The sequence below is a fragment of the Channa argus genome, chromosome 10, assembly GCF_033026475.1.
Source record: "Channa argus isolate prfri chromosome 10, Channa argus male v1.0, whole genome shotgun sequence".
Taxonomy (NCBI): Eukaryota; Metazoa; Chordata; class Actinopteri; order Anabantiformes; family Channidae; genus Channa; species Channa argus.
The window spans coordinates 16,818,653-16,842,080 of NC_090206.1; the positions used below are offsets into that span (position 1 = coordinate 16,818,653).

The 23,428-nt window shown below is 38.1% G+C and overlaps 1 protein-coding gene across 2 annotated transcripts in view; it reads left to right on the forward strand.

Annotated features, from left to right (window-relative positions):
• Nucleotides 1–23,428, forward strand: part of inppl1b (inositol polyphosphate phosphatase-like 1b) — a 32,622-nt gene that overhangs the window by 6,556 nt on the left and 2,638 nt on the right. The window contains exons 2-27 of one of the 2 annotated variants that reach the window (XM_067518251.1): nucleotides 6,251–7,389; nucleotides 8,601–8,664; nucleotides 10,606–10,744; nucleotides 10,836–10,956; nucleotides 12,084–12,224; nucleotides 12,644–12,731; nucleotides 12,882–12,959; nucleotides 13,152–13,289; nucleotides 13,426–13,540; nucleotides 13,636–13,736; nucleotides 13,821–13,923; nucleotides 14,048–14,244; nucleotides 16,466–16,583; nucleotides 16,850–16,946; nucleotides 17,076–17,214; nucleotides 17,345–17,444; nucleotides 17,642–17,730; nucleotides 18,531–18,612; nucleotides 19,765–19,854; nucleotides 19,952–20,065; nucleotides 20,148–20,236; nucleotides 20,325–20,412; nucleotides 20,621–20,773; nucleotides 21,175–21,256; nucleotides 22,064–22,859; nucleotides 23,001–23,116. In XM_067518251.1, coding sequence (XP_067374352.1) covers nucleotides 7,253–7,389; nucleotides 8,601–8,664; nucleotides 10,606–10,744; nucleotides 10,836–10,956; nucleotides 12,084–12,224; nucleotides 12,644–12,731; nucleotides 12,882–12,959; nucleotides 13,152–13,289; nucleotides 13,426–13,540; nucleotides 13,636–13,736; nucleotides 13,821–13,923; nucleotides 14,048–14,244; nucleotides 16,466–16,583; nucleotides 16,850–16,946; nucleotides 17,076–17,214; nucleotides 17,345–17,444; nucleotides 17,642–17,730; nucleotides 18,531–18,612; nucleotides 19,765–19,854; nucleotides 19,952–20,065; nucleotides 20,148–20,236; nucleotides 20,325–20,412; nucleotides 20,621–20,773; nucleotides 21,175–21,256; nucleotides 22,064–22,859; nucleotides 23,001–23,116 — 3,575 coding nt within the window. In that variant the 5' untranslated portion in view covers nucleotides 6,251–7,252. Of the gene's footprint in view, nucleotides 1–6,100; nucleotides 7,390–8,600; nucleotides 8,665–10,605; nucleotides 10,745–10,835; nucleotides 10,957–12,083; nucleotides 12,225–12,643; nucleotides 12,732–12,881; nucleotides 12,960–13,151; nucleotides 13,290–13,425; nucleotides 13,541–13,635; nucleotides 13,737–13,820; nucleotides 13,924–14,047; nucleotides 14,245–16,465; nucleotides 16,584–16,849; nucleotides 16,947–17,075; nucleotides 17,215–17,344; nucleotides 17,445–17,641; nucleotides 17,731–18,530; nucleotides 18,613–19,764; nucleotides 19,855–19,951; nucleotides 20,066–20,147; nucleotides 20,237–20,324; nucleotides 20,413–20,620; nucleotides 20,774–21,174; nucleotides 21,257–22,063; nucleotides 22,860–23,000; nucleotides 23,117–23,428 lie in introns of those variants that run through there. The other variant, XM_067518250.1, reaches the window with a different exon arrangement.

The window sequence follows — 23,428 nt, forward strand, 5'->3', positions numbered from 1 at the left end:
TCGAGCATTCTTTTTTCCATCAAAAACAGTACGTTCCAAGATTATTCAAGAATCATTAATGTCAATGTTTGCACAAAAAGTAGTGCTTATTTTGGGAAAGAATATTGTAAAGTGGTAATAAATAGCAATTAGTAATTAAATGAGTATTAATTAATTAGTTTATGGAATTCAGGATAGTTACTGAGTATAGTGGACAGCTAAAATCCATTATACTCACTTTGCCATAATGAAGATTGAAGTTATAATCTGCAGAATGGAAAAAAGAAAAGGCACAATTATCCAATATTGCAATCTGTTATCGGTTAGTACTTGTTTTTATTTAGTAAGTTTAGGATTTAAACTATCTAGGATTTAAAGAGGCTCTCAAAATTATTCAATATTATTAGTTTTAATGTAATTGTTTAGTCAGTCATAAAGATAATAGATCTAGATAATGGAATAGACACATTTCTGAATAACTTAGTAGTACAAAGAGCATCTTTCTAGTTTGACAATTAAATTAAGTAAAACAATGAAGAAAATATTCCTCAAACGTGACATACTGCTATAATATGAGTAACTGACGTTTTTGTTACTCTGAAGTAGTGCCAAATAGATGCTCATGATTTTCTTTGTAGTAAATGTAATATTATTAGCTTAAATCAATATCCTTACAAATATTTCTAATGTAAAATAGAAATGAAAATGTACCGTGCCTTCCGTCTTGTCAATAAAGAGTCCTCTCTGCTTTCTATTGTCACTGCCACTTTTGACAAGACCTAGTGTGTGCGATCAATGTGTGCAGATCACTGCCCCCATTTGCTTTTAAACTGTGACCTCCGCATCTTGAACCCTCCTACCCTCAGCCTCTTAAAGAAAGCTGTTTTAATGGCTAATTCATTAGAAAACTGCTAATTTGGACCAGAAAGTGTGTAAAATTATGTTTTAAATATATCTTCAAGTATGTTCAAAGTATGTTAATCAGTCGATGTTTGTGTTTCCCACATTTCCTATAGTTGGTACAAAAACAGGGATAAAAAGATTAATTAAATCAGCTTACTAATATCTTGTGTCTTATATAATCTGACCTGTGATCAGACTGAACAACGCACAGCTGGTTATAGCTTCACTGGTCTAAGCTGTGAGACTCAGTACAGGTTTAAGTTTGATTTATAATTGTGATTTTATAAGTAATGAGGTTTGACTATGTGTGAATATTTAAAGACCTACTTTCTTAGATGAGAGTACTGTGGTATTAGTCGGATTTTAGTTGTTACGGTGGCAGGGACAACAGATGGCTCCTCTACCAAGCCACGTGCAATCTGCACACATGGCAGGTTTACAGAAATCTAAGTTACCTGCTGAGTGACTGTTGTGCATGCAATAATACTTCAATAGAACTGTAATTAAAATTAGTTCAGACTATTAATAGCATCTTGTACAAATATCTTTTATTGGTTGGCGCATTTAGTTTAGGGTAGCACTCGGGTTTATGAAACTGGAATTGCCATAAATTTAAAATGAAGTGTGTAAAATACGCAACATAGATTTCCTCTAGTTTTCTAGATTTCTATTCAAAAACTGCTCCTGTCTGTCATAAAATTCATAATATTTAGCTTTAATGGGTTGACAAGGACTAATTGAATTTTTATATGTTGGTCTCAGTGAAACTAACCCTAAATCAAAGAGGATCCATAGGGAGGAGAGTCAGGTTTGGCCTGGCCTTCACATATTGAAAAATACCACCTTAAATGGAAGTCACCTTACAGCAAACATCCCCTGAATCAGTACATAACTATAGCAGGAAATCCATCTAGATGATTGTGGGAGGATCTCCTTAGCCAGACTTATTTGATTGATTAATAAGGGTTGGGTTTTTATAAGTGGATTGTCACACATTGGCAGTCATGGATAATGAATTAGATTGGTTGTTATTAGTCTTGGCCTCCATTTGACAGTCATATGTGAACAAGGTGGTAAATCTCTTTAAAGCTGCCCAGACAGGGCAGCCCTGCTGTACATTATGCTGCCAGATCATCAGTCTGGATTTTCCAGGCAAACGGTAATCTGTTTAATACATTAAACCTGCTCTTACCTCTGCCTTGCTGTGTGCAATACACACAGCTTGAATCTTAACTTGTGTATCACTCTAATATTTAGTGCATGTTAAAATCTAAAATTTTATTATTATTAACCTTTATTTAACAATTCGCAGTGGTGTGTCGACACTTTAGCAAAGTGTTTATATGGTTGTAATATACCAGATGTCAACGATTACTTCTAAACAGTGGAGATCCATGGAACCATGGCTTGGTTATGTGAAATGTGAGGCTTTTATGTAATACCAAAGTCACAATTTTGCCAGAAAATGACAAACTGCTGCCCAGACTCCACATTAACAGTGCTCAGGCTTTTTGTATTAAGCCCATCTATCCCCCCATTAGGAATAGATACGAAAAAATGTTAAAATGTAATTCTTTATCATTTTATTTTTTCTTTTATAATTACGTGTGTAACAAACTGTACTTAAATACTATTTGTGTATAATTTGTTATGTTCCAGACATTTTAATTTCTAATGTTTCTGAGTATCTTGAAGCTCTTGAACTTAAGGTGAGCTCATAAAAATAATCAAGTGTTAAGGCATTGTACAGTATAATGGAGGTGTTGTTCATAATTACCTAGCATGTCATAGCATGTCATTAAAAAAAAGAACCTTAGTACTATTACTATTTTTTATTGTTTGAATTCTATTAAGGCTGTGTAGTGCCATTCTTACACAGCCCCTTTGCACTTTACTAGCTAAAAACACATCTGGGTTTAAATAGTACCCAGGAAGGAAACAGCAGTGCCTGATAACTTTGATATTGAGTATTAAGATACAAGAAAGTTTTGTCCTGTTGATAAATCAACTGAGACACAAAAAATAATAAAAAGAAGCACTGTCTATTCATACATTCATTTATAGTCTATAGTTTTACATATCTCAGTGTATTTATTAAGGTTTGAATCAAGACAGTTTTATTAACGATAAATAATATTCTTTCTCATCATTGTGATGGTTTGCTATCATTTGTCTTTTTGTCTTTGTTGTTTACAGAGTTGTACCCTGTACAGGGCAGTCTTTTTCTTTCTTTCGCTCTCTTGAGTTTCTATTCTCCAGTTTTGACTGTGCAGGGCTACATACAGAAACATAAACTTTTCTGATTAATCTCGTATGGTTTTAGGCAAACACTGTATATGAGCCTTTAGTATTATCCCTCAAAAAGATTACTGAAAAGTCCCAGTGCATTACCATTTCTTAACAACCCGGTCTTAAAAGTGCTGCTAAATTATAGCAGTGTGTGTTGTCAGCAGGTACTAACTATTAGATTCTGACTTATGACTGAATGTGAACTGTGTGGCATGAAGTTTCCTTCTATTGTAACTTTTTAATAAAATTATTTTGATATAAAAGTCAGTTTAATGATTAATTAATTTAAAAAACGTGTGAACTCAGACTAAATGAAAAAGCATGGGGATATTTTTGTTCCTGCTAGTTTTCTATTCGTTATCTCTGGGTTTGATATGACCTAATTGTACTTTTAGCTGGTGCAGCTCACTAACTGAAGTCAAACCCTTGTTATTAAGGTCATCATTTTAAATGAGGACATATTGCTATTTACTCACCACCATTTCTTATTAAGGATGTGGCTTTTTGGGCACTGTGGGCTTCTTTTTAAAAACACAGTTCTGCACCTAGACTTATCAATCTAACAGTTATGTTCTGCTTTAGGTGTTGCTCACTCTCTTTTAAATACAATTATCTATTTAGGTATATAATTACTTTTGTATAAGTGATGGTGCTTTTCATAACACTGAATGTGTTAAATAGAAGACCTGGCTTTAATACATCCATGGTGGTCCTGTTCAATATCTCCATAAGCAAAACTTTTCGAGCATTTTTATAATCCAGAGAGGTTGTACTTAAGTTACTCTTAAGCATGATAATAGCATGGCAAATAAAAGACCATTTCATCTGAGATTCTGTATATATTTCAGAAACACACGCAGTGTATGTTGTGGAGAGTCTGAGCAATATATCAATTGCAAATTTTTATTTAACAGTTAAATGTTTTCTATCACTTTTGAGAAAATAGGTAACAATCCTTTAAAACCTACAATAAAAACAAACTAATTAATGCTCATATAAAGTTTAGGACAGGTTTTATTGTTTTCAGGGTTAGATTGTCTTCTGTCTGTTAGAAAGAATTTAAATATTTTAGCTACACTAGTGTCATGACTAAAAGGATTGCCATGAAATTTATAAAAGTGTTTATGTTCCCAAGGTGTTGGTAATTTCATGAGAGCTCTCTTTAGTACATAATAATTAGGTGGACATTTTTTGTCTTGAAATTTCTTGACAACAGTTGAATGGATTGCTTCTAAATTTGGTGCATACACTACTCAGAAAAAGTTAGGGATATTCGTCTTTTGGCTGAAATTTATTGAAAATTTCAAAAGTTCATGTTAAAGTGATATTATGTCATGAAAGTACAGCATTTAAGTAAAAGCATGTAATGGTAATTCATCTCTTCATCTCAAATAATTTATTGAAACCAAAGCTAACAACAGTGGTGGGTATACCACAACATAAAATGTGAATGTCTCAATAACTTTCCAGTTGTTAGGTGTCGCCTTGGTCTCATTTCGTCTTGGACGTGTTTAAATACAAATTGTCACTAAACAATAACATTTGGGGGTCGATTCATATATCAGACAGGATCCACAAATCACATTGTGATTTTTGCGGTTAATTGCCTTGTTAGAAAACAGCATGTTATTCAATACATGCTGAAAAATTAGTTGAACATATGCATATAACCTGTAAAGGTTATAATGCATTTTAGGTACATTCTGGAAGTTCAGTCAGTTTCTGTCGAATATTCCTAACATTTTGGGAGTAGTGTATATCCATTGTCCTCAGTGGATTAATCCTGATGTCCTTAGGGATCCCCTATAGTGCTGCCAGCACAAGGTTTTAACATGCCCAATAAAATATTTAAACATCTAATGCAGTGGTTGACATTCCAGGTGCTTGAAGACCATAGCCTTGCTTGTTTTCCAATTAACTACCATACCCACTGCTGATGTGTTCAGTCAATCAGCAGTGGGTAGTGCTGGAATAGCTGGAAAACATGCTGGTCTCTGGCCGTCCAGGACCCAGAATGACTACCACTGATCTGGCTAGGACAGATATTCATGGGTGAGATAAAACAAACTTGACAACACTATTTGACTTTCTGAAAGAATCTTCTTTATTCCTTTAATTTATTGTGGCACAAGACCTTCATCAGGGTGGTTTACTTGTGAAAAATGTAGAGAAATGTATTGAGATTATAAAATATAACTTCTGTTTATATTAAGATGTTTGCTGGATATCTGATTGTCGGATGTTTTCTGTTTTATTTTTGTTGTACTCTTATTTTGATAGTTTTGGGTTGGAAGGGAAACATCTTTTGGAGGGTGGGCATCTACTGTATGTGCCTAACCCTCATTAGATAAATTGATTGAAATACATAAGATTCTCCACATAAGCCAGCTAGTGTTGCCAATTGTTGAGAGCACATAGCAAAAACATTGATTGGGGTAAAAAGATACATCACCAGCTGGGGATGAATTTGTGTCTATTTGTTTTATAGACCAAACAACTTCCCATACTTGCTATAAGCTCTAGCTAATGGAGAAGGAGGGGAAAAGAGAGCTGACTAGTGGGTGATGTTTCTAGAAGGGCAAAAATAAGAAAGTTAGGCATGATCACAACCATATGGAGGCTGTGTTTTGCTGAGAGAGAAGGAATGAGCAAGAGAGAAAGGGAGTTTTAGGGAGAGTTACAAAAGGAAAGGGGCTGGGACAGGAGAAAGAAAATAAAACTAAATAAGTCTTCTAAAAGTTGAAATATCTGAAGATAAAATGATTTAAAAAAAACAAGGATTAAATTGAGGATTAGTCTGGGTGCTCACCTGAGGGAAGAGCTGTGTTTTTTGTTTGGGATTTGGAAAAAGAGAATGGGGCAGGGGCTAAAGGAGGAAGAAGAAAACAGATTGGAGGAGAGGGACAGAGGGAAAAAAGGAAGTAGTCTACTGTTTCACACACGGGTGGTGAATTGAGTCCCTTGCACGACTTCTCCTGGCTATGTCCGCCATCTGGAATGTCGAGTCACTTCCTCTGTCTACCCTGCTCTCTAATGGGATTGTCCTCTGCCTCTTTGCTCCCTCCCTCTGCTCTGACAGTACTCTGGAGAACCGCTGGAGACCACACCAATGCAGATGGGACTCTTCTAACCAGACACACACCAGCACACCCAGCATGAAAGTGAGAGCACCGAAGTAGCTCCTATGCAACCAGACACGCTCTAAATGGAATCTGGGCCTGGAAGAAGCAAAGACAACTGCAATTATCAGCTGAACTTTTTGGGGAGTGTTTCTTTTCCCTTATATGGCCACAGAGCAGAGAAATCATTTGAATTAGTCTGGTTTCTGTTGCATGCCTGTCTGGTTTTAATGCTGACTGAGTTCCATCTGGTTTGTTTCTGTCTCTGCTGTGTGCGTGCGTTAGTGTGTGGGTGTCGCATTGCGGCTTGATTTGTTTGTTTTGCCATTCTTAGTTCTTCTTTTCCTGTTGTTTGCATGTGGGGGTTTTGTTTTGGGACAAGAGGAGGGCTTGTGTTTGTGGTTGGGCTAGAGACACCGTCATTGCCTCAGGGGTGGCTGCTCAGAGTCTGCAGTCTTCTTGCTGTTTTTCCTCTACCTCCTTCTCTTTCTCTTTCCCACCCTTGGACTGCTGTCAATGATGGTCTGTGTTTGTTGGAAGAACACACTAACCCGGGTGAGGCAACTTGCAACCAAACACTGAAAAAGACTCTGATACAGCAGGATATTACCAGGAAGGTGGACTGGAGCTTCTGCTGGAGTGGATTAACTTCACAATTAGCTTTATGTTGCTTCTTTCGTCCTACAATGCAACAGGATGTGCAACCCTGAAGGAATCAACGGGGCACCAGGAAGTAGCTAGCTCATACCGAGAAGGTGTTGGGTTGTCTGTTTAAGACTTTCATCATAATAAAAAGGGTCATGGGACAATTCTAAATATTAAAGTAGACCACTCAGCACTGGTGCGGACACCTTGGGTGACAGAACCTCAGCAGAATGTCATGAGACACACTTAATTTGTATTATGTGTTCATTGCCTCATGAGGATTATTTTTTCGAACATATCTCTTAAAATTGATTGCCATGGCTACGGCAGCATGGTATCATCGTGATATCAGCCGTGTGCACGCGGAGGATTTGCTGGCAAGGGCAGGGAGGGATGGCAGCTATCTAGTGAGAGACAGTGAGTCCGTACCAGGAGCCTATGCGTTGTGTCTACTGTGAGTACATGCATACTTAAACATTTTGCTACCCAGAGGGCATATAGTTGTTCTCACTAATCACAATCAAACTTAATTTGCTACACAAGGTTTTTTAAGGTTGTATATTTTATAATGGACATATGAGCCCTCACAAGCTGGTACTGAATGTAGCCTTTATTAGTAATTCTAACCTAAAAAAGTAAATGTAACTCTGCACTTCATAAAAACATAAATACCATACATCATTAGATATGTATAATTTTTTGTTTTGCCTCCTTGAAAATATTAATTGAGACAAAATGTCTTAAAATGCTGCCCTAAGTGAGAAGAAACAGAAAAACAGCCCTACTTTCTGTAAAACCATACCTAATTATTTAATTTAATAAAACTTCCAATTTTTGGCAAAAAGGTTTATAGACTATTCATAAACCTTAAACTTTCTGCACTATGTCCCCATATGTAAATTGCTTTTGCAGCTTTACTTCCGCTGTCATAGTCATCACTATCACTATCATCTGCCAGCAGGCAGCAAAGGAGCTGTTATTGCTTTAAGTGCTGCATACGGGCTGGGTCACCCTCACACATATACCCTCCCAAGACTGTTCTTTCTGAACACAGCCCATCTCAGCCAGTCAAACCCTGGCTCAGGACTCCCTGTTTCCCCTCTTAACCCCCTTTTCTTCCCTGGGGCCCCTGAAAGAGGGTGGGAGCTCCAAAACTCCAGCAACCGCACTACGCTGACTGCTCATCAGCCACAGCCAGATACATTCCTGAAAGCTAAGCCTGGACGCTCACAGTACTCCCTCTTTCCCTTCGTTCTTTTCTTAATGTGTCATATGCTCTTTTATTGTGTTAAAAGTCTCTACACTTGTGTAGAGATTTCTCTGTTTTTACGTTCAGTCATTCTTCTATCACTGCCCTCCCCTGTTAATCCTCTAAAGCAGCTAACTGATTAAAAAGTAATTTGCCATTTATCATTAATGCCTTAAACAAATTCCTCTGAAGTAATTGATGGCAATTTTGATCTTAGTATTTCGCCCAATGTTAAAGTAAAACAAGCCATGTCTTTAGTGATCTGCAAAACAACTAGCATTTTGTTAAAAAAGGTTCAGTTTCTTGAAAAACAGTTAGACCTCTTGTCTTTATTTAAACATTTTCCTTTTTCAATGTTTGTTTGCTGTAGAAATGTGCAGTGCCATTAATAACATAGCTTATTTTGACTTCCAAAGGTTCCAACGTCACATTCACACCTATCGTATACTTCCTGATCCAGACGGCCTTCTAGCAGTTCAGGTGAGTGTTCATCTCCACATGACACCGAAGATGAGATCAAAGAGAAACACAACAAACATCTGAAAGCTTGGCACAAATTGTACACACAAAAAGAGAAATGCAGATGTTCAGATGGAGTTAGCAGGATCAAACAATGGTTTATTTTTAGCTATTGTGAAGAGAACAGGAACATGTTTGTGTTTTCTTTCTGTACAGGCTCTGTTACAATTGCAGTAGCCTTGTTGTTTGAATGGCATCTCTGCCATGTGGCTGCATGCTTGCACCATGAGCTCAGCAGCACAGAGCAGAAATTGTTTTTATGTCTCAGAGATTTCTACACAACCCACACACTAGGTCATTGACCAATGGGTGTACTTAATTGTATGCATGGGGGTGTTTTTATTAAACATAATGAGTCTGTTGGATGTGGCTGTTGGAGTTTAAGCAAGGGATGAAATGTGTCTGTTTTTGATATCTGAGCAGGGGGGCATTTAACCTACAAAAGACCTAATTATTAGACACTCATACGTTTGTGCGTCACACACACATGTATGTTTTTATTACCCGGGCTGCCTACTGACAAACATTCATTTAACTAATTTTAACCTTAATGTACCCCTAATCGTAAACACCTTAAATAATTCTAAAATTCAGTTCTGGACTCCTGGAGACCAGATTCTTCTCCCGATAGGAACACACATGTCCTCACAAGTTAGTGTGTAACCATATTTTGGGCCACATCATATAACAAAAACACACCCTTACAGTGGTCAAAATAAAGCAAGAGAGTGAGAGAATTAAACATTTTTCCGGACATAAACCACAGATGATCTGTGGTTTTTGTTTTTACTATGTCTGCATATTAAAGTCCATAAACCTCTTTAGTAATTAATGACTGGAGGTCGTTTTCAATTCTGTGACTTGGAAAAATCCTCTGCTTTAAAATGAAGACCTTAAACTCTGTTGCTATTTCAGTTGTTTTTCCACTGCCATCAGTATAAATCTCTAGTACGTATTTTCCCCCAGTGGACTTTCTCCACTAACTCACAAGTTGCATGCTTTCCTTTTTGTTTTTCCAAGAAGGTCAGGGAGATATTTTGAGGCACATTTTGTCTCTTACTCTCTCTTATTCATTTTCATTTCTTTTTAATTGCTTTTCAAGAAATCCCTGTGTTTAAAAATAAATCCATTTGAAGAGATTCTGGCAAAAGACAAGTTGCTTGAGGCAAAGAAAAAAAAATTTTTTTCACCACAAAATGAAAACAATAACTACTACATAGAGGGCACAGGAAAAAAGCTTGCTCGGTTGTGTGGTCTGATTTGTAGTGCTTTGACTAGTGCATATGAATGGCAAGGATATATGCACAGCACCTGTGCACAGCATGTGTTTATTTAATCTTAATTTTTGCCTGTACTACTTCGAGTTTTCCTGAATTGGAGCTAAGCAGATTTCTGCGGAATGTTTCAAAGTAAGCTTGCTTGTGCCTGTGGCTTAAATACGTGAATGCATGCATGTAAAAACCTTCCTTCTTTTGGGGGGCTTTTAGATTGACTAGCAATGCTGGACCACAGTAAATGATGACAGGCTGAGGCTGCTGTATCCAGGAAGTTTGACTTCTCAAATCCCCTGAGACAATTCTTATCAAAGCACATCATCTGTATATGCAGTTTTCTAAAATGCAAATTATTACTTCTGCTTTGTTTTACCAAGCAATATTTCAGAATGAGTGTGTATGTCTGCATTCGTGTCTGTGGCTGGGGGAGTCACATGCATAACTAAAAAGTTACTAAAAAGTTATGCGTATGACATGACTTTAGTCTTACTTTTATGCACTGCATTATTAGCATCCTCTTTGTCTTTAAAGCAATGAGATACTGTTAACATGCAGACATGTTTATCTGAATTATCCAAACATTTAACCAATGGTTTCTGTCATATGTCTATGTATGTGTGTTTTACAGACAGCACAGGGGGTGCAGGTGAATTGTTTTCGGACACTGGAAGACTTGGTATTGGGCTACCAGCATCCCCACAAAGGCCTGGTCACTCCTCTGCTCTACCCTGTTCCACGTGATACAGACACTGGGGATGAGAGCTCAGGTGGCTCACAAAAAATCCTAGACAACGCACTAAGTTATACTTGCATAAAATATTAATGATTGATGTTTTATTTTATTTCATGTATGCACAGATGATGAGAAGGTTCCTCCAGTTCCAGTCTCTGTCACCACAACAGCTTTCACAGGAACACAGGCAAAACCAGCCCCTCATGCACTATTTTTGGATAAGTTGCAGGAGCTGAACACATCCAAGTATGATCTAGTATCTATCCATCCATCCATCCATCCACAAAGTGAAAGCACAATTTTCCCCTTTGCTTAGTCCTTTGTTGAAGCACCTTTGGCCGTAATTGCATCCTTGAGTCTTTTTACGTATGATGCAACAAGTTTAGTCGCAAGCTAAGATTGGGCACCTAGAATGGGGGATTTTCTGCCATTTTTCTTTGCAAATCCTCTCGAGCTCAGTTAGGTTTGATGAGGATCATCAGTGGACAGCCATTTTGAGGTCTCTCAAGAGATGTTTAATAGGGTTCAAGTCAGGGCTCTGGCTGGGCCACTATAGAACATTAACAGAGTTGTCCCTAAGCTACTCCTGTGTTGTCTTGGTTGTGTGCTTAGGATTGTTGTCATGTTGGAAGGTTAACCTTCGACCCAGTCTGAGGTCCTGACCACTATAGAACAGGTTTTCATTAAGGATATCTCTGTACTTTACTTCATTCAGCTTTCCCTTAGCCCTGACCAGTTTCCCAGTACCTGTTGCTAAAAATCAACCCTTACAGCATAATTCTGCCATCACCATGCTTCACTGTAGGGATGGTGATGAACAGTGGCTGGTTTCATCCAGACATAACATTTAGAATTGAGGTCAGACAGTTCAATCTGTTTCTTCAGTATAAAAATATACAAAAATACATTTTCAGCTGTGAAGCCTTCTATAGAGAGGTGTGTTCCTTTCCAACTCATGTCCAATCAGTTAAATGTACCAGGTGGACTCCAGTCAAGGGAGAAAGGGGAAGTACCTGAGCTAAATTTCAAGTCTTGTTGAAAATAATACATAGGCCAATGTGATATTTCAGTTTTTCCTTTTTATTGAGTTGACATTTCTAAAATTCTGTTTTCACTTTGTCATTTCCGAGTATTAAATGTTGATAAATGAGAAAAATCATAAATTTAAATGATTGTAGTATCATAAAAAAATAAAAGGGGTCTGAAAACTTTCTGAATGCACTGCGTATATACAAGCTATATTATATATACATATATATTATATATACACACATATATTACATATATACACAACAGTAGAGGAGAAATATCTAAATAAACTGGTTTATAAGATATTGTATTGTAAATTCTGCTTGTTTTTATCCTTTTTAAAGTACTGCGAATGAGGTGATTGGTCTGCTCAATGACTACCTCTTTAGTGAGCTGCCTCTTGACATTGAGAATGTGCATAAGGGGGGAACAACTCTATGCCACCTCAAGCGTACTCTGAGCACTGTTTGTCAAGGCCTTAACAGGTCAGTATCATAAAGACTGTACAGTATGAACTGTTCTGTTATTCTTGTGCACTGCTATCCATTTACGTTTGATAATATTTTCATTGTTTACTACATATAGTATTTGTGTAATATGCAATAATTATTTTTTTATTTACACATGGTGATGTATTGGCAACATGGTGGTGGAGTGGTTAGCACTGCGGCCTTACAGCTAGAATGGCTCCCGTTCCAGTCTTGCTGCAGGCTGCGGCATTGCTGTGTGGAGTTTGCATGTTCTCTCTTTGCTTGCATTGGTTTGTCACCAGGGTGTACCCTGCCTCTCACCCAATGACAACAGGGATAAGATCCTGCTCAAAACAATAGCAGCAGTAACAGATAATGGATGTATGTTGATTTATGACCATTAAACAAAAGTTGTGTATTGATCTGTTCTACAGTGAGATTGATCTGACTCTTTCAAGTCTCGAAACTTTGGCCAAAGTCTTTGATCACCCTAGCTGCACTTTAACACACACCAAGGCACAGGTAAAATACAAAGCATGAAAACAATGCTTTAATAAGAACTGAAGAATTTGTAAACCCCAACACTGTAGTGTGTAAAAATAATAAAAACTGTAAGTAAAATTTGAATTGACATTAAAACTAATTAAACCTCGTTTCCTCTGTTTTAACTAGAGTCCAGAGATGGAGATAGACAGCTTGTTGAGTAAAATCTCAGCATTGGTCAGCCTTCTTACTTCCCTAGAAAAGAAGGTAATTTGGGGTTGAGTTTAATGTTTTTTTTTCCCAAAATGCAAATGGATCACCTGGTGTGTTTCATTTATACGGCCTTTTTTGCTTCTTCGTTGATTTCAGTTCAGGACTAAATCCCTTAATGGTCGTGGTCAGTTATTAAGGGTTCCTACTAACAAAAATGTAACTTTTTAAATTATCTGCCTACAAAAGGTATTAAAAGCGCTACAAGATGCCGTGACTAATCACAATCTGGCTGCACAACCGAGCCCATCCCCTCCTGAACCTATACCTGCTAATGTAACGCCTGTAAAGAACAATGTCAGACAGATGCCAGTCCACACCTTTCAGGTAAATTAAGGGGTGTTTTGTTTCACATCATAATTCTGTAAATAACCTGTTACTCTATTTTATCTCTAAAAATACAGCAGAAATGAAAACATTAAACTATGTAAATGTATTATGTTGTTTTTCTTGGTGTATGCAGGTGAAGATGGTGAGGTATGGCAGACAGACAGTTTCTGTTGATGTGAACACAGGAGTGCTGCTTTTTGACAGGAAAGCTGGTTTACCTGGAATAGATAGGGTTTCATATGACAGAAGTAAGAAGTGTTTGCATTGCCTATGATCCTGTATTCTTTTGTTCGTCCATATTCTATAATTTCGTGCTGGCATGATTTTTTTTTGTGTGTGTCAGTTCTTCAGATTGTCAAGTTCCAAAACAGTCCAGCCAAGGTACGCATGATGGTTGACAGCCACCATAACACACCATGGGAGATGACATTTGAGAGCACACGGGTAAGACAAAATAGTATTTTTTTATTCATTTGAATCCACAGCTTCCTTTCCCATAATTCATAGAGTGGCTCTCATCCCTTTCAGAAATGTGATGCCTTCTGCCAACTCCTTCAGATAATGAAAACCAGACACTCTCAGCTTAGTGAACCTGACGTGGTCTCTGTGTTTGTTGGCACTTGGAATATGGGTAACTATAAATGAGATGACATACTGTTTGACAAAAAAACTCCTTTACAGTATGTGCTGAAGTAGAATGAGATTTATTCTGAGATAATTTATTATTGATAAATCATTGTGGTGTTTGTGAACAGGTGGTTCCCCTCCACCTCATAGCTTGCAGTCGTGGGTGACCTGTTGCGGCCTGGGACACACCCCTGATGAATCAACAGCCTTGCTCCCTCATGATGTCTATGCCTTGGGGACTCAGGAAAACCCCCAGGGGGAGAGAGAGTGGACAGAACATATCAAAGCAACCCTACGCAGCTACACTCACATTGACTTCAAACAAGTAATTCTCCTTTTTTTTTGTTTTTAAGTTAAACTGCAAAGTCTTATGTCTAAATAGGATGCATCAGACTACCTATATGTAACTGAAGAAAGATTCAAAAAATGTACATGCCCAGAATAAGTTCTTAATTGGGGCACTAAAGCAAAGGGTCAACATTAGGATACATTGTACTATCATAGGAATTTTATTTGACATCATATTCAACAGTTCAAACTTGGTCTTGCACCATGAAACTAAATAAATGCTAAAACAAATGCAGACGTAAAGTCACTTTTTAAGTTTTTTTATTTTAGCTAGAAATCAGAAATTCTCCTAAACTTTTGTTAATATGGAGAGATGCTGTTGGCACCTCCTGTGAGCTAATCCCCTTTCAGATCTCCACTGGAATTCTGACATTATCCTGACTTTGTCAGGAGGGGGTGTAGGTGTGAAAGCAAATGTGCGATTGAAAGTGAGTAAATTGTCGTGTTGATGTTTTTATCATTATCTATCTTCTATCACACAGTAGAGTCAAGTGATATAACCTTCCCACAGCGTGCTTTATATTATGTTATGGCTCCTATGTGTGTTCTTACGATTCTTACTTGGGCAATCTCCCACTGTGATTTACATGGCTGAATAGCCACCACAGTGTCCGAGGCTGAATTCTAAAACAGGCTCTAGACTCATTGAACAGCAGTGTTATGCTATTTACTTGTCAAGGTTTTGGAGCATGGCTTGGCCTTCTAACCAGTCAGAGAATTTTAGGTATTTCAGATTGATTATAGGAATAGTTTAGTGTCTTTTAAGTTGGCCTTAGTGCAAACTTGAGTCTATTTGTGTATATGGAAAAGACTCTGGGTTGTTTTACTGCTTTCACACAACTACACTTTATGAAATAAGAGTATACAGTTCTTGTTTGCACTTTAAACTTTATGTGAGACTCATATGAGACTTCACTGGTCACACTGGGCCACATTAATCTAACAAATTTACAGTGTTTCTATGACAAAAATTACTTTCTTCTGTTCTCCTGATATGTACATTTTATTTGTAATTTTGGAGTGAATCATAAATGAAGTACAAGCTAATTGTTGTATTGGATTTAACATTGTATGACAGATGAAAATGGCAGAAAAATGGCAAATAAAACACACTTGGTTTTAGCAACCAAGATTTCATTCATATATATACATGAATTGTACTCAAGTTTCTATTAAGACCTGCTTGAAAGATCCTAAAGTATTCCTTGAATATGTTTTCATTGTAATTTCACAGTGCTGACTGACTTAACTGCTGGATATATAGTTGTTAGTGTAGCAGAGCAGGAAGATGTAGGGCTGGGCAGAGTGTATTAATTTCCAGTCTTATGCTAACATTGTTTAAGTTGCATATACTTTCATTAGTTTATAAGCATTATTAATTATTGAATACCAAAGCATTTGATGTATTTTTCTTCATACTATGATGTTGCTGCAGAAATTCATACACCCATCTGATGCTGTACTTCCATCATGTCACTTTGTTTTCTAAACAGGTTTGAAGTTAGAATATGAATAAATATACATGATTTAATGTTACATTATCAAGTCCACCGGTTGTTGACATTATACACTATAGTGACTTTGGCCTTACAGAAATAGAAAGGTTGAAGGTGAATATTGAGCAAGGATATTTTAAGACTAGTATTAAACAACATGTAGGATAGTAAATATTTGCAAAGCCTGTGGATCTATTTTGAAATGGTGAGATCATCTGGGGCCGGACCCATGAAAGGAGATAAGTTGGCTAACTAGTGAACCTTGTACTTTACCCAGACTTTTTAGTTCACTTTCAACATCCTTCCTGTAACATAATGTAAATTTGTGCTTTCTTAATAATATACGAATGGAAAGGATTTCTTCTATGGCATCACCCCGAGGCTGAAATATTATATTTCATTATATCTGTTAACTGTGATGGATCCCATTGACATTTTTAAGGAACATCTCAGATCATTGTAAAGAATTTGAGGAATTGGAGGAGTTAATATTTTATTATTACTATTCCCATGCATATCTAAAAAAAATGTGATTTCTTGTATTACAGTTTTGATTTGAGTATTTGATTTTACAAATACTGGTTTGTGGTACAGGCTGACTTTATAGAAATGGTTGAAATCATTTGAGAAACATGGTAATCATGTTGGGGTGGTTGGAAACTGTTCTTGTCATGTATTTTAATGTAAGACATTGAACTGTAGGTGGCAGTACAGTCCCTCTGGAATATGAGGCTGGCTGTGTTTGTGAAGCCGGAGCATGAGAATCGCATCAGTCACGTGAACACAGCCAGTGTGAAGACTGGCTTGGGGAACACACTGGGTAGGCCACTCTACATGATCTCAACATCACAAATACATACAAAGCCAACATCATCAAAAAAGGCTGGTTTAAGTGTAGAGGACACTGATATATTTGCTGCTTTTAATAAACAATCTGGATTAATTTTTCGCCACACCTGTGTTTTCATAAGAGTCAAAACCAACATGCAAACAAATATAGACATATAACATTATAGCTGATGTAACAAGGACAAAATGAATTTTAATAACCTGAAAGTTTGAGGTTGAGAATTTAAATGGTTTCAGGAAACAAAGGAGCTGTTGGGGTCTCATTGTTTTTCAATGGGACATCTTTTGGGTTTGTTAACTGCCACCTGACCTCTGGAAGTGACAAAGTCCTTAGGTATGTTTCTCATTCTTATTTCTGTGCTTTATAATAAATTGCTGTAGCAATAAAAAATAATTATGTAGTTTATTACTGTATATTATATGTAACATAGTTATTTCAATCTCCTAATGATATAATGTTCAGGAGGAATCAGAACTTTGTGGACATTCTCAGATTGCTTTCACTGGGTGACAAACAACTCAATGTCTTTGACATCAGCCTGCGCTTCACTCACCTTTTCTGGTGTGGGGACCTCAACTACAGACTTGACTTGGATGTACAGGTCAGAGGGGGAAATATTATTTCTTTACCACTCATTGCTCTACACTATTTTGGAACCCTTGAAAACTGGCTGATAGAATATGTGGCATAATCGGCACTAATGTTACTACCTCTTTCTTCACCAACACCAGGACATCCTGAAGCATGTGTCTAAGAGAGAGTTTGAGGAACTCATGTGTGCAGACCAGCTAACCCGAGAGAGACATAAAAGAAAGGCCTTTCTCAGTTTCAGTGAGTTTTTGTTTACTATTAACCCTTCATCTACAGAGGGTTATACATCACACAATTATTGTGAATGCCCTCAAATGCAATTTCACAGTTAGAAAATACATTGAATAAGTAGGCACAATACAGTGCCTATTTAATTTAATTACGGATTACTTTTGCATAGCTCACTTTTCTCTTTTTCTCTCTGTATTCTGGTTAAGGGGAAGAGAAGATTGCATTTCCACCCACCTATCGGTATGAACGGGGCTCTAGAGACTGTTATCTGTGGCAAAAATACAAGACCTCAGGAGTAAGTCATTTTTTTCTGAGAATAACTGAGTAAAGCTTACATCTTTTTGAAGCACAAGATAGAATAGCTCCCAAAAAAATTTGGGACATATGCAGTATAAGCAGTACTTTGGTAATGTTGAGGTGTTTAGCTGTATCGACAGTATGCCTCAAGGGATGGCATTGTCAGTATGTTCGTTGGTCAATAACTAATGGATGCATTTTCCTTGAAATTTGGTAGAAACATTTATGGTCCCAAACAACATATCTTAAAGTTCTAAGTAATAGCTCAAAAAGTTGCTAGCATGGCGGTTAAGAAAAAAATTTATCCAGACACATCTCATATGTGTTTTATGATTAAAATGGTTATTTTGAGCCCCTCACCGCTGCCTCAAGTGGTGTATGGATATATCTACACTTAAATGTACCCACTCAAAAAGACTTTCCAACCTGGTGATCTCACTTTCTCAGCCAACAGGTTTATTGATTTTAGACTGTAATGCTACAGTAAATATACAATAAATGCCATATCAGCTAAGTACAGAGCAAGTACAAATACCATAGGCACATAGTGATAGTTGGCTCATTTCTTAGGACATTTTAAGTTAAATTCTATTTTGGAGTCTGTATGGATAGGTGACTTTGCCTGCAGCTGTCATGACCACTTAAAATAGAAGGTTAAGAATTGACCCAATGTCTAAAATGGGAATGCCTGGGATAGCAGAAATAATCGCACCCTTTACTGGATACAGGTATATCTATTTATATAGACAGACAAACCTGCAATGTGCTGTTCATTTAAAACCAAATTTGTTTTTGTAGGTGCGGGTCAATGTTCCCTCATGGTGTGATAGAATCCTATGGAAGTCCTACCCAGAGACACACATCCTCTGCACTGCATATGGTGAGATCTGTTGTTTTAAGAAATGCGTGTACAAACATAAATGAGCCTAATAAAACCGCAAGGAAGCACAAGCCAGTGTCTTCTTGTGCCAGCCCCAAGTGTGGATAAATGCAGAGGGTTGTGTCAGGAAGGGCATCTGACGTAAAAACACATACCAAATTAAAAATGCGAATCATGACTTTCACACGGAAACTGACTCCCATACTAGAACGGTCGGGGTCCGGGTTAACAACGACCCACACTGGTGCTGTTGACCTACAGGTTACTGGTAGAAATTGGACTACTGTTGGTTAAAGCAGGAGAGGAGGAAGGTGTGTTCGTAAGCAGAGAGAGAAGAGGAAAACCAAGAGTGTAGGACTGACAGTAGGACTGACAGTAGGGACTGTGAATGTTGGGACTATGACAGGGAAGGTTAAAGAGTTGATTGACATGATGCAGAGAAGGAAGGTGGATATACTGTGTGTCCAGGAGACCAGGTGGAAAGGTAGCAAGGCTAGAAGCTTAGGAGCAGGGTTCAAGTTGTTCTACCATGGTTCAGATACGAAGAGAAATGGAGTGGGAGTTATCCTGAAAAAGGAGTTTGTGTGGAACGTTCTAGAGGTGAAAGGAGTATCAGACAGGTTGATGAGTATGAAGCTGGAAATTGAAGGCATGATGTTCAATGTTGTTAGTGGTTATACCCCACAGGTAGAATGTGAGTTAGAAGAGAGGGAGAAATTCTGGAGTGAGTTAGATGAAGGGATGCAGAGCGTCCCCAGAAGTGAGAGAGTGGTGATTGGTGGAGATTTCAATGGACATGTAGGTGAAGGGAACAGAGGTGATGAGAATCTGATGGGAAGGTTTGGTCTTCAGGACAGGAACACAGAAGGACAAATGGTGGTAGACTTTGCAAAGAGGATGGAAATGGCTGTAGTGAACACTTTCTTCACTTTCTGTAATGGCCAACTCCTGTTTCCAGGTTTGTGGTCGATAAAAAGTAATTTCCTCAAATTATGCCTAGGATTTTGTTTTTCACCAACCTCAGCCAAGAAACATTAAAAACATATAACTAGTAGCTGATCTACCACGCAGTTGTGTTGTATAACTGGCACATAAAGTTTTGTATTTGCAGTTTTATTATTATATTGATATGATACATTTTTGTCTTACCAGGATGCACAGATGACATCTCCACAAGTGATCACTCACCTGTTTTCGCCACCTTCCAAGTTGGAGTGATATCACCATTCAGCTCAAAAGCAGGTGCTGCCATTTTTGTGTCCTTTTGGATACAAGCAAATAAAATATGGCTGAATTCCTTAATTTATTCAGCGATGTTGTTATGCATTTTAATGCACAGATCCAAATCCAAACATGGAAAAAGCCTGGGTAGAGCTTGAAGGCATTGAAGCCATTGTGAAGACTGCAAGCAAGGCAAAGTTCTTTATTGAATTTCATTCACGTTGCCTTGAAGGTATGATGCCTTATTAAAAGATGTTTTTAATAAAGTATTATGCAACACAGTGGAAGAAATTCAATCATATTTTGCTTTATAGAGACACGGCGCTCAACTGAGAATGACTCACAGAGCTGTGATGTTCCTGGATTTCTCAAACTAGGCTGGTCCTTCAAGCAATTGCCAAAGGTAAGAGGCACTGTTTGAAAATGGGTGAAAATATTGTTTGTTTTTTAAATTAAATTGGTAACTTGTGATTTGTCTGTCTTTATTATAGCTACTTCCTATCATGTCTGACATGGAGTATCTTCAGGATCAGCACCTGCTGTTGTCTGTCAAGTCATGTGATGGGTTTGAGTCATATGGTTGGTCAAAGGGCAAATTCATTTTGTTTAATAAACTGCTTCATTCGATTAATGTGTTTTGGTCCAATCAATTTAGAGTCAGTATGTCTAAACCTGAGGAAGTAATACTGACACTGTCTGGATCAGTTGCACTCTACACTGTGTAGTTGAATCTGAATTTCACATTGATCTAATTATTTTATTAATCTTTAGAACATGTTTTTCCCAGGTGAATGCTGTGTGGCTCTCCACTCGCTTACTGGTACATCAGAACAGTTTGAGACCTTTTTGAGTCACCGAGGTGAAGAAATAGGCTCCATAAGAGGCCGGGTCAGAATCCATGTACCCAAAGATAGACGAGGCACACGACAAAAGATCTATGGTGGGTTGGCTGGAACTAATCAATTTCCGAATCGCTGCTTTGCTTGCACTATCACTTCCCGCTAAACTTTCATTTCCACTGTCACTGCATTCCCTGACTCTTCTGTGAGCCTCACATTGCTTCCTCTATTTGGTTCCTCAATGATCCCTGGCTTGGCTTTACACTTGCTGGTTTCTCTCGACCGCTTCCTCTTTTGGCTCCTGATTGGCTGACCCTGACCAGATGCATCCTGAGATACTGAAAAAGGACAGATGAGTAATATGTCATAAGGTCAGACAATAAACACATACATCACCATGCTGCAGGGTTGCAAACTGACATAGCCTTTGTCCTACACAGACCACACAAACTCTGCTCACTACAAATCATCTTGTTCATGTCCTGTCATTTGACATTTTCAGAGTGGTTCTGTTTTGAGAAAAATGATAAAGGTCCTGTGAGGGGACACATGTCACCTGTAACTTCACGGGTCCAAGTTAACAGGTGAGCACATTTTTATTTAAAGTATATTTAATTCTTAGTATTATCACTGTCACTGTTTGTTTTGGAGGTTTACAGCTTGGTTTTTTGAGCACCTTATACTAAGCTTTCCGAAATTAAATGGTCTGCACTTATATAGCGCTTTTCTACCTATTGACACTCAAAGTGCTTTACACTGCTTCTTATTTACCCATTCACACTCACAATCACACACACTCATACACCGATGGGGGAGCTGCTATGCAGCTGGCCAACACTCACCGGGAGCAACTAAGTTGGGGTTCAGTGTCTTGCTCAAGGACACTTCGACATGTGACCGGAGGAGCCGGGGATTGAACCAACAACTGTGAGATTGGTGGACAACCGCTCTACCTTCCTGTGCCACAGTCGCCCCAATTACCAATCTTAAAGTTGGACTTTCTACTATATACTTTTATTTTAAGAAAAATAGACATTTCTACAGAAGCTTGTTTGCAGTTACAGTGGCCATTTCACGGGAAATGTTATTACAGTGGGTGTGTAAAGGAACAAATTCTAAAAGCACATGCCTTACAATCAGTGGCACTGTTTTGCCCTAAGGCAAAAAACGTTAACAGCTAAGATTTGTTGAACCTGGTGTCAACTGTGTTTTTAGACAAATATAAGCAAGTGCACATTTCTGCAAAAAGCTGCAATGTTACCTTTAATTGCTGAAAAACAAACTCTTGAGAAGTGGGTGAGAATTAAGTGTTCACTGCGTGACTTTGATTTGTACTTGAGTTCCGGCAAAATTCAGACCAGCAAAATTCAAGACTTAAATATTTCTTGCAGGCCGACTGCATTACCTCCCAATCTAACTCCAAGCAGCTACACCAATCCTGCCTACTTCATCTTCGAAGGTGTGTCTGTAGCACGCAGGGTGGAGGAGCCACTCCCCCACCAAAAAGACCCAAAGGTGGTGTGGTCTGGGAATGAGGCCTTGCAGCTGCCAAAAATCTCGGGACCTCAAGGCTTTGACAGGAGACCTTGTCGTAGATCAGACTTTACAGAGATTGAAATTCCAGCCATCCTGCCCCAGTGTACTCCAACTCCTGACTTCCATACACCCCAACCCAACTCCTCCTACCAGCTTTTCCCTGCCAAAAACACATCTACCATAGCGCAACCATCAAGTAGCACCATCTCACAGTACCAGGAACACATGTCGCAAGCCAGAGATAAATACCAGGGTAAAAATACTGTTCAGGAGACCATACTGCCTGAAAAGAACTTGAGGAACTTATATATAAATCACTCAGCAGTCACGAAGGTAAAAGCCAGAAGGGATCAACATCAGCTTCTCACAGAAAGGACCAATCCTGTCCATGTGGCCAAGGCACCATCAGCTTTCCCTTACACTCTCAAGCACTTAGCAAACTGTCAATCCCTGGTTCCCTGGATAGTGAATCAGAAGCCACCTGGGCCTACAGGGGACAACTCCCTCACTGCTTTGCAAATTGCCAAGTCCCTCAGCGAAGTTGACTTTTTCCCCATGGAGGAGAGAAGCCCATCAATACCCATCCAGCGGCCAAATTATAGAAATAGCCCTTCTATGCATGGAGATAGAGGCTACAGCTGGGAGAAAGAGGTAAAACATTATTTTGTAGAAAAAATGTACAAAATAAATTAATAATAAATAAAGGAAATAAAATAAAAATAGGAAAAAAAAAATAGGAAAATGTGATTCCTGATTCTTTGTAAATTTTGCGTCTGCTCTATCTCAATGCAGGTTTCTGTCCTCCAAGGTGCACCAGAGACTGTATGGGAGCTTCTTAGTACTCTGGGTCTTCAGAAATACAGTCGGGGACTCAGCCTCAATGGCTGGGATGATATGGATTATTTCAGGTATAATGCTTCTCGATAATGCCCACAGGTCATACCAATGTAACATCATTACTGCATTTCAAATGTACAATTTTTATACTCCACTACCATGAACGGTTATTAGCAATTACTAGAGCCAGAAAAATTGAATTGATACCAATGGAAAGTAGCCTCTGTTAAGGCACAGGCTGAGATACTGTGCCAATACCAATACGAAACTATCACGTCTTAAATATACCTCTCCTTTGGCACCAGTCACTTTTAGAAACTAAAACCAAGGCAACATTAGAAGAAGTGAGAAAAATAATACACCAGCTTTGTTTTGCAAGTCAA